The 19,643-nt window shown below is 40.7% G+C and overlaps 1 protein-coding gene across 3 annotated transcripts in view; it reads left to right on the forward strand.

Moving 5' to 3' along the window:
* The window catches only part of LOC127353093 (homeodomain-interacting protein kinase 3), a 33,504-nt gene that overhangs the window by 1,138 nt on the left and 12,723 nt on the right, over positions 1 to 19,643 (forward strand). For 2 of the 3 annotated variants that reach the window (XM_051382073.1, XM_051382076.1), the window contains exons 2-8: positions 2,331 to 3,367; positions 3,652 to 3,843; positions 4,004 to 4,185; positions 15,293 to 15,416; positions 18,306 to 18,425; positions 19,038 to 19,124; positions 19,403 to 19,587. In XM_051382073.1, coding sequence (XP_051238033.1) covers positions 2,333 to 3,367; positions 3,652 to 3,843; positions 4,004 to 4,185; positions 15,293 to 15,416; positions 18,306 to 18,425; positions 19,038 to 19,124; positions 19,403 to 19,587 — 1,925 coding nt within the window. In that variant the 5' untranslated portion in view covers positions 2,331 to 2,332. Of the gene's footprint in view, positions 1 to 53; positions 74 to 2,330; positions 3,368 to 3,651; positions 3,844 to 4,003; positions 4,186 to 15,292; positions 15,417 to 18,305; positions 18,426 to 19,037; positions 19,125 to 19,402; positions 19,588 to 19,643 lie in introns of those variants that run through there. The other variant, XM_051382074.1, reaches the window with a different exon arrangement.

Here is a 19,643-nt window from a genome sequence, read left to right on the forward strand (position 1 = left end):
GAGAGGAAAGAGCAGGAGGTATCACAGCTGTGTCCGTGCCAGGGTCCCTCAGAGACTGATGGGCATGCACAGGGTGAGATATTTGCACCGCACCAGCCATATGGTGGTAGATCGTTTGCTAACTTTTGCCAGTTGCATCATCAAGTTATGACCAACATTTGCCAGACTTGCAGGTGTGGGTGATGAATGAAGAAAGTGTCTTGATCTCTACGTAGCGATGGCAGAGTATTGCTATCTTGAAATCTCCTTTTTGCCTGCAGACATTTTAGTTACACCCTCCAATGTGTTGTCTGTAAATTCTGTCAAGAAAAACTCTCTCTCTCTCTCTCTCTCTATATATATATATATATATATATATATATATATATATATTTATTTACCAGTTAGAATTTTAGTAGTAAGCTCAGTTTTAGTACTGCCAATATTGTTCTCACTAGAGTGAGGTCGATATGTTTTTCCATATAAGATTCAGTTTGAAAGAAAAGTTTGGTCATAACGGTGGTTGTTAATCTCTGTTAGCAGAATATGTGATAAAACTCACCACCCATGCAAGTCATGAGAAGTGAAGTGTGTATTATGTTGACGTTGAGGCACACCCGTCTGCCTGTCTGAGCCTGTGTGTGACAGCTTTAGTAGTTGGGAAGGCCACTGGCTCTCAGCAGGCCTTTCTTGTCGAACAAAACTTTGTGCTTAAGACAGCCAGCGTCTTGAGTGTCTTTGTGTAACGTGGGATGTAGCCTGAAAACTGGAATCACCTGAGTCTGAGTGTGAACCCAGTCAGGCACAATCTATGTCTCTGTTTGGAAATATTCAGGAAGTGTTGCTGTTAGGCCTGCCTGCTTTCTGCCTGTTATCATGGCATCGTGACTTGCTGAAAGGAGAGGAATGTTGAGGAAAAGCCGAAATAAACTTAAAAAAATAGTGTTTGAAATTGGAAAATCGTTCATGTTTGACATTTTTTAAAAGTAAAAGATTATTGTTGCTATAGTCAGTTAGCTATACGGACATGGCTGGCATGTGTGACACTGATCAGATAGTATTGAATGTGTTAGCAGTTGGAAAAAACAAGTGGGGTTGATTTTTGTTTTTATTTTTAGCTCAGGTTTGGGCATTTGGGAATGAAATACATCACAAATCAGATATTTGCCAAAATAAAACTTTTGTTTAAATGCACGGATCTGAGTTTTCTGGTCATTACAATTCAGTTGCAAGGCCTGTGCTTTTTTCTCTCTCGCTTGTGTGTCAAATTACTGGAGAGGGTGAGAGAATGGATAATTCTGTGTCATTTGTCCATGCAGATAATGATTAGACTGGGTTCATAGGACAGGCAGACATCTGAAAATTACTCACGTATGCATGTGGGTTGTTTTGAGTGTAAACTCGGATGTCAGATATGAGTCATTCTTAAAAGTAGATGTAAAGATATGGTTGAACATATTCAAAATAAGTAAACATTGGTCATTATTAACAAGAAACTAAATTTTGTAGGCTGTGTTGAACGTAGATTTAATGACCTCGTCATTGGTCTTCAAGATCTCTTTGGAGGTAAAGTGAGATCTTATTGATTGTGTCTGTATCAGTTGAACTGGAGCATTGCATAGGCTGTTAACTGTATGTACAGCTCACAGCGTCTCCCTTGGATGAATCTACTTCATCATTTGATTAACTCAGATTGTGGTTTTGAAGCAGGTTAGGATTGAGTATTTGTTCTTGGTGGTCATCACATTAAGTAACAGTAACGATACTAATGTGCCTGGGTCATAGACAGAGTTTCAGTAGAATCCCTGACAGAAAGGTTTATCAGTCAGGGATCAGGTGTGTAGGTGCTTTTGTAAAATGTCACTGAGTTACAGATCATGCTTCATGATGTATCATTTCCCCCTGGGGTACTGCTTGCTTTGCGGTTCTACTTTGTGTGAAACTGACCCTCTGGTGTAGCGTGCAGGGACACGCCAGAGATGCAACGGGCTTCCCCCATCTCCCATTACAATAAGCCAGTTCCCCTTTTCAGTAAGGGTGACATGGTGGCTTAGATGTGTATTTGCTTGGCAGCTTTTATGGCTGCTTTCTTTAGATCGCAATCTTTCTTCGGAGGATGTAATAGGAATATGCTGTTTTGCTATGAACCAGTTCAGTTCAGCACTTATCTGTACATAGATTTTGCTTAGTAGAGTTTTTGAACAGTGCATCATTTTAATATTTCCAAGGTAGTCAGCATCATGTAGGCAAATGCTAATCTTAAAGTCTAAAAACCTGATTGTGTCAGCTTTGCATATCCTTGACTATATGATACATGTGGCCTGTATTTTATTTATTTTTCTGTTGTTTAGGTATGGCCTCACAAGTCTTGGTCTACCCATCACACCTGCACTCAGCTCAAACAAGTGCCTTAGGAACCAGCAGCAGTGGTACCAGCAGACACAAAGACGAAGCTCACCACATTAATAACACCAGCAGAGCCTTTCAGCACCGACCCCTACACAAGACCTATGTGATCGGAGTCAACTACGGAATTGCCTATCCCAACAGCGCTGTCCCATCCTCAACCAGTGCTGTTTCAGGAAGACTGCACAGAGAACTAGAGCTTGGAGAGAGGGAGGAGTGGGCATTGCAGACGGCAGGATTACAGAGAGAGGAGAGCTGGGAGAGTCGAGGGGACGGTCCAGCTGGGATTGAGGAGTCTCTTGGCCAGAGCAGAGGCCCACAGGAAGTGAGGCTTTGTAGAGACAGTGCTGGAACTCCACCAGGAGGAGGCCTGGACTGCGGGCTACTTAGGAGGGCCTGTATCAGAGCAGAGGAAGACGTGGGCAGAAACCGAAGAGTACAAGCAAGAGGAGGATACGTCAGCCTTCTAGACACAGGTGCCACCCAGAGATGTGAACAGAAGGCAGGTGAAGGTGGAGAACATCCGCGGGAGAACAACTGCGTCGGAACCATGCAGATAGTGGAGGAGGTATCTGCTCTACCTTCACTTCCTCCCCCTGTGGCCATGTTGCAAACCAGCAAAGGGAACAATGCAGACACACTCAGAGTAGGGGGTGGAGGGACACTGCCTACTCAACACAACAGGGTTGAGGCCGTGACCGGCATGGGAATCGGGGTGGATGGGACCGAAATCAGGCCTAATGGCAGTACTGAGGCAGTGGCAGGAGCTCCAGTGACCAGAACTGGATCAGCAGATGGTGACTATCAGTTAGTTCAGCATGAGGTTCTGTGCTCTTTGAAGAACAGTTATGAGGTCTTGGAGTTTCTGGGTCGTGGCACCTTTGGCCAGGTGGTGAAGTGCTGGAAGAGGGGAACGAATGAAGTGGTGGCTGTCAAAATACTGAAGAACCACCCATCCTATGCACGCCAGGGACAGATTGAGGTGAGGATTTGTTTATTTTTGTTGTGTGAGTTCGGTGTTTTTAGTTGAAATTGTAGCTGAAAATTGGTGACCTCGTTGCTTGTGACTACAATTTTGTTGGGGCATCACACCAGCACATGACGAGAGGAACAGTGCTTCTATTGTCATTCTAATTAACATGGTTAACAGGGACAGCTTTTGAGCTTTCTTGATGCTAGAGAACTGTCTATTGCTAAAGTTTTCTTCTGCCTTTTTTATTCTTAACTCAACCAGTGTTATTTTCTTACTTGATCCTGAACCCCCAGGTGGAGATCCTGGCACGGTTGAGCAGTGAGAATGCAGATGAGCACAATGTGGTGCGTGCTCTGGAGTGCTTTCAGCACCGCAGCCACACCTGCTTGGTGTTTGAGATGCTGGAGCAAAACCTCTACGACTTCCTTAAACAGAACAAGTTCAGTCCACTGCCACTCAAAATCATCAGGCCTATTCTGCAGCAGGTAAAATGACATCTATGGCACATACACAGATACAGTACACATGCCCCTGAATGCAAACACAGGTGCTCATAGAAAATAATATTTTGCTGAGGAATGACATGTCCAAATCCAATTTTGGTCCCAGAATCTTATCTGTCTTTATTTATGTAAATGTTTGCAGGTTGCAACAGCCTTAAAGAAGCTGAAGTCGCTGGGTTTGATCCATGCTGACCTGAAGCCAGAGAACATCATGTTGGTGGACCCCACCAGACAGCCCTACAGAGTCAAGGTCATTGACTTTGGCTCAGCCAGCCATGTCTCCAAGGCAGTCTGTTCCACCTACCTGCAATCCAGATACTACAGGTGAGGAGTACCACATTCAGTCAAATCACGGTATAATCCATCATTCACCAAGTTCAGAAATGAATAGACCCATCTTTGTTATGGAATATTTACTACTCATGCATCTTGAAAGAACAGCAAGGGAGTTACCCTGCAGTGGTTGAGGCTTGAGTTGACTGACATACCTATTCATACTTTTCAACATTTGTTTTGTTAGTGTTATTCTCTGTTACTTATGAAAATAAAGTTCTTTTTAAATCCCACTAAAAAGAATTTGCTGTCATCAGGCAAAATCATTAGGCTGGCTATTGTCAGTGTGGAAATTGCTACAGATTCAGTGTCATGTTTCTAATGAGGAATTGTATTTTTGAGTTATATTGCATACCGAGGGAAAAGCACACAAGTCACATTAAACAAGTGAAAGTTATATGTATTTCATTTTTACTTCTGGTTTGTTATGACAGAAATGAAAAAAGAGTTGGAAGAGAGACAAAAATGCACACCTCAGAAGAAACGTGGTTTCGAATAGTACAAAATGTTCAGAAATGTAATCAACAGGGTAGAATTTTTTTAGGAAGCATAGAGACAGTGCAATGTCATGTCGTTTGTCATCATGATATGCCAACATTGTTAGCTGTCTCATGGGTAATAGTTGTTTATGTGTGGGTCTGTTTGTTTCCCACAGGGCTTAGCAAAGTCTTGCCCCCAGCTTTATGTGTTTGGGCCTTCTCTCTTCTTACGTAATGTGAAATGCTCTGTGTTAACCTGCACACTCTCACTGGGAGCACCATGACGTGCACAGCCTTTCCCCCCTTTCTGTTTCTGTCTTTCACTTTTTGTCCTCTTCGCCTGCTGTCTTTCTCTTTGCCCTGCCCCCTCAGTCTTTCCTGCACTCAGGCATTTTTGGACCCATGCCTGCATGCATGTATGTCTGATCTGTGTTCAGAACGTCACGCCCTAAACTCTGCTCGCCGCTCTTGCATAACGTGCAGAGGAACTGAGATGTTTATATGAGGAACAGCGTCATGAAATATTTTGCATGTCTTGTAGGCTATAGTGATAAAGAGAACGGGCTTATGAAATAGATTGTGATCTCCAGGACACATTGTCAACTCCAAATAACTTAACATTAAGTAATTAAGCTGTAATTATTCCACACAATATATTAAGGACCTGCTGTAGTTAAAACAAACAACAGCAACAAAATGACTGTTTGTACAAAGTAGTAGTAGTAGTACAAATCTACTCTCATTAGAAATGCAATGCCCGTAGAAGTTAGTGACAGTTGACATGTTTAATGAAATGGATGCTTGCTTCCAAGGCAAAATATTTCCTTTTCAGTAACCACTGGACAACTTCTTGGCTGGCAGTTTTATTCACCTACACTCTTACAAGCAAGTTTAAGCAAGGTTGATCGGGTTGGGTAAACTATTGCATGCTCTTCAAACATTGTGCAATCTATGACAAATACTCTGACATACTGGGTATGTCTGTAGCTAATGCACTGCACACACCCACCATTCCACTATGCAGCCCTGATTTTGTTGCTCTGAAAGGACTTCATTTTCTCAGTTATTTCAACTGTATAAATCAGGAAACTAAAGTGTGGGTGTCCTGAAGCAAACTTCTTTGTAAAATGATGAACCTCAGAGCACCAAAATGCCAGCAATAACCCTGCAAATTCTCTATTTTTGCGAAAGCAAGCCACTTTCTAGTCCCCCCTCTGAGAGACGAGGAGGAGAGTGGAGCTATAGCTGTTGCATAACATCAAGGCTTTGCTCTGCAGTTGACCTGGTTAAGGGTGTGTGAGTGTGCGTTCATGTGTGCTTGTGTGTTTTGTCTTTGAGCAGCGTCGGCAACGCTGAGATCATAGCGCATTTAAAATGGGCTGGCACTGAATTTTAGGGAGGTCACCCAGGACACAGAATGCCAGGGAAGAATGTGGTATGTAAAAACCCACATTTAGATCCAGGAAAAACATTCAGACATTCCTGTGTGTGTCTGGGTGTGCTCATATGTGTGCCTCTGTCCATTCAACAGCTTCCAGGCTGGGTACTTTATGTATGTTACACAATGTACCTAACATGCTTACAGTTACTCAGTTCAGATGTGATAAAGAAGTTCTCTGAGGATGGGAAACCGGTGTGTCAAAATTGTTAACCTGCTTGAGCCAAAAAGCTATATTGATGTGAAATCACAATCATCATCCCATCTGGCCATATTTGAACAATTTCAGTCTATTCTTTTGATTCTTTTTCATTATGCAAAGCAACTATTTTTATGCCCTTTGGCAGCTAATAGAGAGCCATTGGGTAGGGAAGTTGTTCAAATAGTACAGACATAGTAACTTTATGGCATATAATGGTACACCAGCACTTCCATTCCTTTGTATTTTCAATTTATTTGCCCCCTTCCACTGTGTGTAGAAATTGGTTTGGCCAGCTGGTAGTATATATGGATTGGTAGTTTACTTTGTGCGTTGATGGGCCTTTATGTTAGCCTGGTTAGGTAAACATCTGTATTCATAGAGAGACGTTGCCAGAGTCTAAAAAAAATGACTGTTGCAGGTCACTGAACATTTTTACCGACCACTCTTCTCTCTACATTTACCCTGCATTTGGCGGGTGCTAATTTTATTCCCTGGATGTCACCACATTTTCATATCTATATCATTATATAATTTGAGTCCCAGAGCGGGGAGTGTGTTTGCCATTTTGTATGTACATCAGGTTATCAGGAGAGTGGTTTGCAGGACACAGAGTCTCCTCGTCCACAGTGCTCATATTGCATAATGCCTGTACTGTATTGTTACCACAGTGTAGCTGTTAAGAAATGCTGGCCTCACCACAGTGAGCAGGAGTTTTTTTTTTAACATCTCTGGGGTTTTCCCTGGATTTTCCAGAACCAAAGGTAGTAGCATTGCCAGCAGTGTGGCTTTGATGCAAAAGTGAGTTTTTAAAGACACAAATAAAACCCTTAAAGAGCAGTAAAATTGAGTTTGTCTTAACACTCTCATTAAAGGCACAGTCTTAGAGCAAAATGTAAACAAAATTATAAATACAGGTTGGCATTCATCGCTCCCACATGAACAGGCAGTTGTTTTAATACACAGACCAATGCTAGACAACATTAGAATCCAAGTTTTTCATGTTTTCTGATACCTCTAAAGGTTTGTTTGCCAGCATGGGGACCTTGTAGAGTAAAACATGCCCATATTTTAAATGATCAGATGAGAGACGCTCAAAATGCTGATTGCCCAATACTCAAAGAACAGATTGGGCCTTTAAGAGTTGGCACATAACAAGCATTGATGATATAAATGTCACAAACATCATGATTAATATAAATGCTAATTAAAGTTTTGCATATGTCTCACTGTTCACAGGATCAGCCGTGTGTATATATAAAACAGCTTATGGTTTCAGTTATTGCCTTTGATGAGGAGTTGTTAGGGGCCTGTGTGAAGCACTGCTGGTGCTACTTGCCTCAGGTTAGAAACAATTTAAAAAAAAAAAACCTGCATTGCAGAACCAATCCAAAGTCTTTAGGGCAGTGACATATAGAGTTGTGTGTTCTCTCTGTGTTATAAAGGGATTTGCTAAATTTCCAGTTTGTTTCACTGCAGAGGAGAATGGGAGGAGAGCATCAATTCATGTGCGTAAGGTGTCTCCTTAAATTAAGGGAAGTACCTTTGTTGCACTTGCTGCCGTTCAAGCAACTTGCTTGCATTTAGAGTTCCTCAGATGTAGGTGAATGAGATCTCAGATGCATGTTTTATACACTACACTTTTTTGGCACGATTTCAGGATGTCCTTTAATGAAAAGACTGTTTTTTTGTGCAGCAGTAATATTTTTTAACAAGTTCATACATCATTTGGTTCGGATTTGTATGGATATCCTGACTCACTGGGGTGTCTGTGACTCAGGTGGTAGCATGTCCAGTAATTGTAGGGTGGTGTTTTGATCCCTGGATCCTCCTGTTTGCATGATGCAGAGTCAAATGAATGCTTATTCAGGTTAGTCAGGTTTTTATATTGAAATACTATTCTTCAAGGGATTCTTATAAACGTACATTCAACATAATTTCTAACAAAACGGTCTACAGTTTTGTTAATTTACCTGTAAATGTGTCTCTCAGTGAACCTTGTTAGTCCACAACCAGACAAACAGAATCTAGCCCTATGCTGTAGTGGGCCCTGGGTATTTTAATTCACCTTAAGCAAACAGATGCAGTCTTTTTCCTGAGATCTTGCTTAGTCATCTGGATATTTTTTGTGTAAATACTATGAGGTGGTAATTTGAACTTCATTGGTTTTATAAGCATAACTCTAGAAAGAAGTCTCTGGCAGAAGCCGTTCAATGCTTGTCATGCTCTAATATGTTGTTGCCATGGTAGCATGACACAGCAGGGCCTGGTGAGGTGACTGTTCTGTCCTGTGGGTGCTGGTGACGTAAAACCACCTCCCACAATGAAAATGGAGCACTGGGCTATGTGAATAATTCAGCTAAGCAGATCAGGTGGAAGGAAAGATGGCTATCATCTTAGCATGCTTACAGATTTGAGCATGTTGTGTAAGGCTTTCTTCATCAAGGTGTGCTTTCTTTGTCACAAAAGTGTTAGGGTAGTACCTGGATGGATTGTACTTATTGTCAACTATTTGATGTAGAGAGTCTTTGTAATGAAAAGGAAAATTGAATCCTGAGTAGGCCCTGACAAGTAGTCCTTCTTTCTAAAAAGCATATGTTGAGATGAAGAAGAGTTGTTTTGACACAAGTGGGGACTTTTTATTGGTTTGGGAAGTGAAACAATGAGGGGAAAAACATGTTGCAGTGTTACCTAGTTTGTTCTGATGGTCAGTAGGCAAGTCATGCATAACGGTGAACCCCATACCTGTTGCTAGGACTCGTGTGTATATATATATATGAATAATACATGATCACTCACAGTAAGTGGTGTATTTTGTGTAAACATGTTGCTAGATTCCCTGTTTCTTTCCTGCAGGCTCTTTTTTTCTAATCCCAAAAAATAGCATGTGTCAATAATTTTTTTTTATATATATAAATAGCATAATAGTGTGTGTGTGTTTTTTGGTGTGTGTGTGTGTGTGTATATATATATATATATATATATATATATATATACACACACACACACACACACACACACACACACACACACTTTTTTTTTATCTTGCTTAACCTTTGTGTTTTTTTTTTTTCTCTAAAATACAACTGCCTTTCCTGGTGTGTGTGCGCATGTGTGTGTGTGTGCGCGCATGTGTGTGTGTGTGCGCGCATATCCAGTCAGCTTAATTATGGTCTTGATGTGAACCCCAGAGAGGGTAGTTGCTACTGTGGAATAAACCAGCCCTTATACAAAGACATTTTGTAGAAGAGCCACAGTTTTAAATGATGATACACAGCTTTCCAGCCCTTTTCTGTCTCTCCTCTTTACTTCTAATAAGCATTAAAGAATTGTTGTATTTGATCTGTTTATGTTTGTCCCTTTTATTTAAGCTGAACTGGGATATGGCATATGTTATAAATAGTTTTAGTTTGAGCCATATTGTCTCTTTAAGACTGCTGTCATTTCCTTACAGTTGTGGTTGAATTTACTATGGTCGTATGGTTTTTATTTCATTAATTTATTGATTTATTTGTTGCTTTTGTGCTTCCTTGACTACTGCAATGTAGCCAAGTCCTCCTCCACCCATTTTTCCTGGATCAAAGCATCCTTTTGCTTAGAAGTAATGGGCGGATGGTTTTAGTCATCGAAGAGTTTGTCAATTTTAAAGATTGCTCTACTTTTAATTTGCTTTGGAGTCCTTTACCAAGAAACTACTTGTGCAAGCTTTTTGAAAATGTAACAGAAATGAATCACATGCCACTAGTGTTTGATATTCTAGCGGTGTCTTTCAGGCGATCTTGCTTTCAGTCTTTATTTCTCTGGTTTCTGCACATTCGTGTTCACACTCATGTAACTTGATCAGCTGTCCCCATATTAAGCCTTAGTCAAGCAATGGGATGTGTTTGAAATGTAATCATCATGGATCAGCGTTGTCTACAGGTGTTAAAACACTGGGTTCATATGTCCTGTACTGAGTCCCATTTCATCAGGTTTAACACGCTTAGATATTGTGTGTGTGTGTGTGTCCGTGTGTCCGTGTGTCCGTGTGTCCATAGTTATCTACTTTCTCTGTACACAGTGGCGGTGGGTTGCCATACAGTCTGCAGTGTTTGCTGCTCTCTAGTGTGACTAGTTAGTTCTGGAACCTGGTCTGGCTGCCAAACACCTGTGTGTGTGTGTGTGTGTGTGTGTGTGTGTGTGTGTGTGTGTGTGTGTGTGTGTGTGTGTGTGTGTGTGTGTGGGTGTGTGTGTGTGGGTGTGTGGGTAGTGTGTGTGTGTGTGCGGGTAGTGTGTTAAACGTGTGTTATGTGATGAGCTGTTACAGCTCTGGAAAGCTGGGGCCATTGCTGAAGCTTTTATCAGTCTGGTAGTATAGCTGGGAGCAACAACACGTGCTTCCTTTTTGGATCCCCTTCCCACCCCACTATGTGTGCGCATGTTTGTTTATGTTTTTTGCCCTAGGCGACAGCTATACCCTTAGTCTGTGTTGGTGCAGTCTGTGGATAATATTTGTGCACTCATTCCCGCCGATGTCAGTATAAAGTGAAAATACTTTGATAACAACTGTCAAACATGATGTTTTAAAACGCTCAAGACTTTATAGCAGCAGAAAATGATAATTATATTTTAGTATTCAACAAAACAGGGTAAGTTGTTAAAAATAACAAATCTTACTGTAAAGCATTTTGTACCCATCTGTTCTCTACCTCAAACATTAAGCAACAGCAGAGGCCATGGATTTGATGCTAAAGTATAGTTAAAACTACAACTAGAGGTTTTAGGCTTTTGTAATCGTGAGCATTACCTAATTTGGCCTCAGTTGATCTTTAGTTTGTGCAGCGTGAGTGAAGCAGAACTGAAAGCTGTGTGAGAAAGCAATATCAAGTTTGTGTAGTAGTAATTTTGTAATTCATTCTTTTGTATTACCAGTGTGTAGTGTTGTCACGATACCAAAATTATTGTCTCGATACCGATACCAAGTCAAGAATTGCGATTTTGATACTTTTCCTGAAAAGGGAGAAACACTCTCAAATGTCATTGCTGTGCTTTATTTTAAAACCGCGACAAGATTTTAATCATATAGCACACTAATGAATGAACATATGAACAGCAGATATATTAAACATTTGAACAAAATATGAAATATCAAAATATAAAAAATTAGATCAGTGACATTCAAGGTAAAAAAATAAATAAATTTAGCAGCATTATCTCAGTAATCATAAGAAACATAAGATAAAACATAACTTTATCTTGATTCTGAACTTTGAAAAAAAGCAAATAAAATTTAGCAGCAATATCTCACATATTGTAACTTATTCTGTCAGTTGTGCAACCTTTCCTTTCAGAGGAGAAAACTCAGCCATTGAGCCTGTGGCTCCAGACTTCTGTAGCACACCTAAATAGTTTATGTGTGATAGTAACAATAACTTGTGACTAACTTAGCATCTCTATATGCAGTGGCTATAGTGATAACTGCTAACATTTACTTAACCATAACATTACCATAATTAATAATAGGAAATAATGAGTTAACCTAATGTTATTTAAGCTGTGATATATGGATTAATATAGGCTAATGTTTCCTGTACTTCAACGTCTGATTTCTTTGATGGTTAACTTTATATTTGAGTCCATAATTTCTTACAAGGCGTTTCACAAATACACCTCCTTTGCGTAGGTCTGTGCTCTTTAAATGCTGTAATAACCTAATATAAATAAATTACTGACTAACATGCACATGCTCTGATTATAATCATCTAGCCTACTGATCATTTTAGCTGATGTTTTGTATGCTTTATTTTAGCAGCTTGCAAATTATTAATGTTATCTGTGAAAGTTGCGTTTTCAGAGATGTTGAATTAGCCGTAGGCAGGCTATTGGTTAGCCATGAGGATAATGCCCATAGTTAGCCTACTATTTCTCCAGATAGCCTCGTCAAACTATGGTGGTGCAAAAAAGTGACTTCTCACAAAATAAACCATAGCCTACTCATTTGACTTATTTAAGGGCATGAACGTGATCTTTCACATATTAACCTGTCGGTCTTTAAACTCCTTGCACAACTCGGCGTGCTTGTCGGCCAAGTGTTTCACCAGGTTCGAGGTGTTGGCTCCCTTTGTTTGCATTGGTTTGTAGCACTGACGACAAACAGGTCTTGACGTATCGGTAGCTTTGCCCTCACTGTCAGCAAGGTAGGCAAAGTACTTCCATATTTCACTCCTCGCGTCATCTTTTTCTACCAGTCATGGACCGGTGGCCACAGTATCACTTGTGCTCGCACATGCAGCCATCTCATTACAGTGTTTGTCACATGACAGCTGCAGCTTCTTTGCTGCGTGCGTGAGGAGAAAAAACACAGACGTCCATTGGAAGGCACTGGAAGCGTGCGTTGTACACACCAACATGAAATACGTCTCTTACAAATCTGGAGCGCGGTCATTCTTAAAAGTATCAATACTAATACATTTAGGAATCGTGATGTTTTTAATTTCCGAGAATAGCGATACTTTTGAAGTATTGGTGCACCGTGCAGCACTACCAGCGTGTAGTTCGTCCACCTATGCTTTTATTTATGTTTCTTTGCCCTTTGAGTCTGAATTCATATCATCATTTTTTTTGGTCAGACTTTTTGATAATCCGCCTACAGATAGATTTAGAGCATTTGTAACATTTCAACTATTCAGCTCTGTCTGTAGATGTTAAACAGATTATCTATATGTAGATGTGACAATTCATGAACATACTTTAACCAAGATGTTTTTTGTGTCTAAACCTAACCAAACCTTAACAATAGTGGTGTAATACTTAAGAAAACAATTTAATTCGTTAAACAGTTGAAAAGTTGAATCTCAACTAATAAGCTGTTGAAATTTGTCCTACATGTAGGTGAAATATCCTAATAAAGTGTTTTTTTCTTTTTTAAAATATAATTGTCCTTTGATAAAGTGTTTAAATGTGGGTTCTAACTGCTCCGTCTGTGCCCAAGACTTATCACTGTGTTGTAACAGGCTTCTTTTTGTGTCCAAACAAAGTTTTCTCTCTGGGCAAATACACCTCTGATGATTGAAGCACTTAAAACTAGGAAAGCTTCAATCAGTGTCTTTGTCCCCGCTTTGCAGGATTGTTCCTTAAATGTTTGGGACAGTCACCCTCAAGGCTCTTTTTGGTATTGCGTAACTGGACTTCTTCCTCTTGAAGGAGCAATAGGAAATGGTAAAGTGTAATTTCCCCCTCCAGGCTAAGGAGGGCACAATGGCAGCATGGGCTGTGCTGTAAATGTAATAGACGTGACATCTGCAGTTGTGTGTCTACATGCATACGTACATGCACACATAGAAACACACACATGCTCACGGTCATATACACATTGAGCGATGGCCCCATTTATCACCCTGTAATACTGTTACATTATGGTCTTGCGTCCGGTTGTTGCTTGGCAACAGTCATTTCCCCTGTGGTCGTCACAGCAGTGGTTGCTATTTGCAGCACTGTTGCTCAGCTGCTGTGTCCAGGGCTAATGGCCCATTGTTTTCATATGCCGCCTCACACTACTGCTGCAAGATTACTAGCTCCATTTGAATTGTGTAAGTGACAAAGTCCATTCCTTGGAAGAGATTTAGTTCTTTGTTGCAGTAAGCATGTACGTCATATGGGTGTAATGTTCATTTTGAGATCCCTGAATTACCTTTTGTTGATGAGTCCTTGATTTCTTGCACAGACAGTTATGTACCATGCTTTGTGGTATTCAAAATTTTCCTTTCCTAATTGTTAAATTAAATGGAATTTAAGAGGTGTAATAGGGTTATATAAAATGTAAAACCATAACATGAGGAGATAAGTGGAAATTAGTTTGAAATGTTTTTAAAATGTTATCAAATGAAGCAAAGGTGGTACCCTAAAATGACCAGTGTTTTTGGCATCTAGGAGTGTAGTTCAGTCCCTTCACCCTCTCTTTCCTAGCGCAAGGGAGAAACTATGGTGGAAAAAAACGTGAAAAGTGAAAAACGCAACTGGCTCCATCTAGAACTAGTGTTTGGTTTGTCCGTTTTGAGTTATTGTAGAAACATGGCAGTTCAACGGGAGGCAACTGCCATTTGTAGATTAAAAAAAAACACTCATTGTAGGGTAACAAAAACCACTATTCTTATTTTAAGGTGATTTATACACTACACAAACATCTATGAATATTATATTCCATTTCTGCCAACAGATTCTCCTAAATGGTATGACCTAATTACACATGCCAGTTCCAGTCACACGCTAAGTATTATAAAGAATTTTTACAGATAATTTCATCTGTTCTGTATGGTGCTTAAAATGTTAACTGAAAAACTACAAAAAAGAAGCCCTGAAATAAATGTTTACCATGTTGAGTTTATGTTGAGACTGTGCTTGAAAGGTGTTGACTCATTTGGTCATTTTAGAGGTAGTAGTTTTGTTCCCAGATTGGACAAAATATTTGAATATTAGGTGAGAAAGCGATATGAAGTTGAATATGATCTGTTGAGAGTCAATATATAGTTTTCCACTACTCGTTTCTGTTGTGAATTATGCTGATGATGGCCAGCACTAATTAGCTAGCATATCTTCCTGTACCTTTTTTATATGTTGGAACAAAACTGAAATGCTTGACAGTTATGAATTTGTGCTTTTGAAAGGTTTTCTTATTGCTGACAGCCTGACATGTTTGGGTTGGTAGTGGCAGCACAGAGATTACACAAGGTGCAGGCAACACAAAGTGGAGTCGTAGTTAAAATCCAGAGTCAGTTTTAATATTGATTTTTATATGGTCTACAGAGTTTGCACTATTCACTAAGCTATCTTGTTCAGCCTCCCTTTTTGAGCTCTATCGATGCAACAGAAGCTGCAGAGACCCTAACCCTGCCACTCGTGTGAATCCATTTCTGTGTTGTCCACTGTGACAGTGTGAAAAGTTGTATTTTACATTGTGACCAAGTCTCAGACATAACCCTTTCTGCCTCTGTTGTCTCTTTGTAGGGCTCCAGAGATTATTTTGGGCCTGCCATTTTGTGAGGCCATAGACATGTGGTCACTGGGCTGTGTGATAGCTGAGCTCTTCTTGGGCTGGCCCCTCTACCCCGGAGCGCTGGAGTACGACCAGGTAACATTCCTCTCACACATACACACATACAACAATTGCAAGCCACTGTGTTACACGTACACACACTTCAAGGGAAGGGAAGGAGAGACCCTAAAGATGTAGCCCTGAGGCTGCAAAGAGGGCAAAATTATGTTTTTCAGACATTACAGACTACATATTTAATCCTTAATCATCATCATAATAATAATAATTCTTAGGTCTCTACTTTTGCAGTAGCCAACACTCCACAGTATGTTCATTATATAGGTAAACCTTTATTTGTTGTCACTCTCTGATCTCTCTCTCGCCATGTGATAGAAGTCGACAAATCCAGCATGAAATCCACCTAATACTAATCTGAGTTGAGTGAATCAGGAAATTGTTCTTGGCAATGTGTGATTATCTTCCCACAAGGTTGTGCTACACTATTGGGACTTTAAAAGGAGTCCCCCGGCGAGGGAGAGGGAGCATGGGAAAAGGCCCACATCACATTCACAGACAAGTACAGGATTACCCTGTGTTTGACTATAGGCAACTCAGTGAAGACCAGAGTTAAGCCTCATGTTTTCAGTGTATGAGTTTCGAAATTTTGAAAAAGAAAAAACTTGGACACCCTGTAATTGTTTTGTCTTGGCATCTCTTATGTGAGAAAATAATATTTGACCTTTTATGGGAATCTACAAAGCTCTTCACTTATGTGGCTCTCTGTGCCAAACCAAATGTTTGAAATTGGTTGGACTTCCGCAGAACACAACAAACAAAATTGATGGCTTATTTGGTTACTCTGTTTTTAATGCGTGTGCGTGTGTCTGTTTTTGTAGTTTTTGGTGAGGTGTCACCTTCGGCAGCAGTTTGGACAATCATCAGTCAGAGATAGTGGCTGATAGAGCTTTGCTGTCCAGTGACAGCACTGTTGTACCACTGGGCCATGCCAGGACGCACACTCACGCGTGCACATTGAGCCCCCAAAAGTATGCTGTGCTATGCCAAGGCTCACTGCAGTTCCACTCTACACAGCAAAATGTATTTATAAACATAAGCCTGATGGTAGACATGTGCACGCGCGCACACACACACACACACACACACACACACACACACACACACACACACACACACACACACACACACACACACACACACACACACACACACACACACTCTGACACTGGTAAGCGTTTGGTGCACCATCAGCAGGTTCTCAGTCCAGTGCCCTCTGGCCAGTCAGTGTGTTTGTTCTGGGCCATAGACACATGCACATGCACTCATGCACACACATACAGGCTGTAAAACCAATCACTGTAGGATTTTCATTGGTCATGGGATTTCTGGAGTATCAAGGAATTTTGAGAGGGGTAATCAAGATGATGCATGCGAGAGAGTTGAATTAATTCTTGGGAAAACTGAGCACATATCTGGGAAATATACAGATGGTTAATTTCACAGGAGAATACAGAATATATTTAGAATATTTATGACTTGCAAATGAACAGTGCTGGAAACCACTGAAGATTATCAAGTGAGTTGAAATGCATTTTTATGACTTAGTTACACAGGTAATTTAGTTTTCCATCAGAGCCATGTTTGTAACTCCCAGTGAAACATGTAATCAGTTACTTTGATTCAGATGTATAATCTTCATCTGTGCAATAGATCACGTGAGAAGTTTCGAGTTGTGATTGTGAGGGAGGGGGTAACTCTGACCTAGGCCTGCCCCTAACTTTCTTGTAGCTGCGTCTTTGTACACAGCATGGCAGGCTGCAAACTTTACAAACCAAATCTCGTCTTAAAAATGACCTAACCACAAAATGATTGTGATGAAAGTAGACAAGGGTGATGGCAACACTGGACAGTGCAAGGCAGGGCAGCACATTTGTTGCCTCCGGTGCTGACTGTCAGTATAGTCGGCTGAAATACTTTTGAACCAGACACTGGAGCAACCTCCTCTATTGCTTTCCAGCGTGACTAGAGGCTCGGCTGACGGTGCTGTCAGCGGCCCAGCAGGAGAAACGCTCCTTGGTTGCGCTGCAATTTTATATCTAAACTATGAGCAGGATGCTCACTTTGTACATTTCGCATTACGCAGTCTCTGGTCATAAGATTTACATCAGAAGCCGTGACGATTTAAATCTGTCACTTCAAGTCCAAATAAGGAACTTGATTACCTGAGGCCTTGATGATACTTGTGTAGGTTAAGCATAAATTCCTTAAGTACATTCAGCAAGGACTAAAGTTTTATAAGTAATGCAGGATTTAAACGCTGTTTTATCATAAACGGAATCCTCAGTTCATTAAATAATTCTTTATTGTGCTACATTTTTCCACGTCGGTAACCTCTGACTCCCTTTACTGTGTGTGTGGCATGTTTTCTGCATCCGCTCTGAGCCTGTGAAGCGCTCCATGTATGTCAGTTTGGCACAGCAGTAAAGGTTGAAGTGCAGGGGTTTTAGCATGCCGTATTAGATAACAAGCAACTTATAGACCAGCTCTTGGCCAAAAGCCAAGTGGCAGAGTATAACGTGTTTACATGTGGGAGATAATTTCTCTGCCTCATGTTGGTTTTCAAAAAGAGTCTTAATCGGGTTTGAACTACCATTACACCATTGGTATATATGATATATCAGAAATATCAGTTCAGTATCAGTTCATCCTATTCACTACTGGCCTGGATGATTGCTTTTTTAGAGCACTAATGAAAAAGTCTTCAAGTCCACACTAACAAGCTGCTGACGTAAAGTTCAAAATCGTATGTTGTTGGAATGCATCAGCGTAACTAAAGACTATTTTCATTAACCGTGGAAATGAATTAAATTCCATTTTACTGTGCTTTTCCTGCTAATTTCCCCCTCTCCCTTCAACTTTTCTCTGCCTCCTTTCTTCTGTCTGTGTTCTGTATCTCTCTCTGTTCAGATCCGGTACATCTGTCAGACTCAGGGCCTTCCTGCCGAGCAGCTGCTCAACAAGGGGACCAAGACCTCCCGTTTCTTTTCGAAAGAGTCCGACTCTCCCTACGCCTCCTGGAGACTAAAAGTACATGCACTCAAATATACACACATAGAACATGTATCTTATATGCAAACATGTTATAGACATGCAAAGTACACATGCTCCACACACATTATCACCAGCCACTGGTTCCTGTGGTGGTTGGGGCACTTACACATAGATTAAGTGGGAAGGTGAGATTCAAAATGAAAATAGAGATATTCTTTGGAAAGTCAAGGCAAAGTCCTTGCAGCAAGGACAAAAAGTTTGTGACAGTACGTTCCCTATAGGAAACAGCTGCATAAGCTTTTCAAAACAGGACAAAGCCAGCACAACCTGAGGGAAGCTCTAGGAAATGTGAAACTTTGTTTAGACTACCTGCTGAGCTAACTCTAAATACTTTTAAATGAATGTGAGCCTAATATTTATCTGTCTCTGTACTTCCCAGGAAAAACACTTTGACCACACAGATTTACATGGAAACGCATAGTTTGCTCCCACTGCTTGTTCATATGTCATCTAGTACTTTGACCTTTCATTCCTTATAATTTAAACATGACAAACACACAGAGATACAACAGAATGTGTATACAAAAATGATACATACTGCACCTATATACTGTAGATTTTTTTATCTTGATATTTGTATTCTTCCAGACAACAGAAGAGCATGAAAAAGAGACGGGACTTAAATCGAAAGAGGCCAGAAAGTACATCTTTAGCTGTCTGGATGACATAGCACACGTGAGTCCAACCAGATCAAATGACTTTGATAAAAATCAAACCAGCCCAACATAAGAGGCGCAAGAGACAATTTCAGGTTCTCATTTGGAAACACAGCAATGTGAGGATTTAAATAGTTGTAACTTCATGATCATATCTCAAAACACATTGAACGTAGTTAGGCTGCTGTGTAAGTACTCCTGGATTTCTTAATTAACTGTGACATGAACTGTTGTGTTTCCTGTGTTATTCTCATATGCAGTGTTTTCTCTCTGTGTGCCTTTGCGTCCATCTGTCAGGTGAACTTGGTGTTGAGTCCTGATAACAGTGACATGCAAGCAGAGAAGGCCGACAGGAGGGAGTTTGTGTCTCTGCTGAAGAGCATGCTGCTTGTCACCGCTGAGGACAGGACTGTTCCCTCCAGCGTCCTCAGTCACCCCTTCCTCACTATGACTCATCTGCTGGACTACCCACATAGTAACCAGTAAGGCTGTTACAACTGCCATTGACACAAAATGTCTTGGCTTGCACACTCTTGTT

This window comes from Dicentrarchus labrax, unplaced genomic scaffold (genome assembly GCF_905237075.1).
Source record: "Dicentrarchus labrax unplaced genomic scaffold, dlabrax2021, whole genome shotgun sequence".
Taxonomy (NCBI): Eukaryota; Metazoa; Chordata; class Actinopteri; family Moronidae; genus Dicentrarchus; species Dicentrarchus labrax.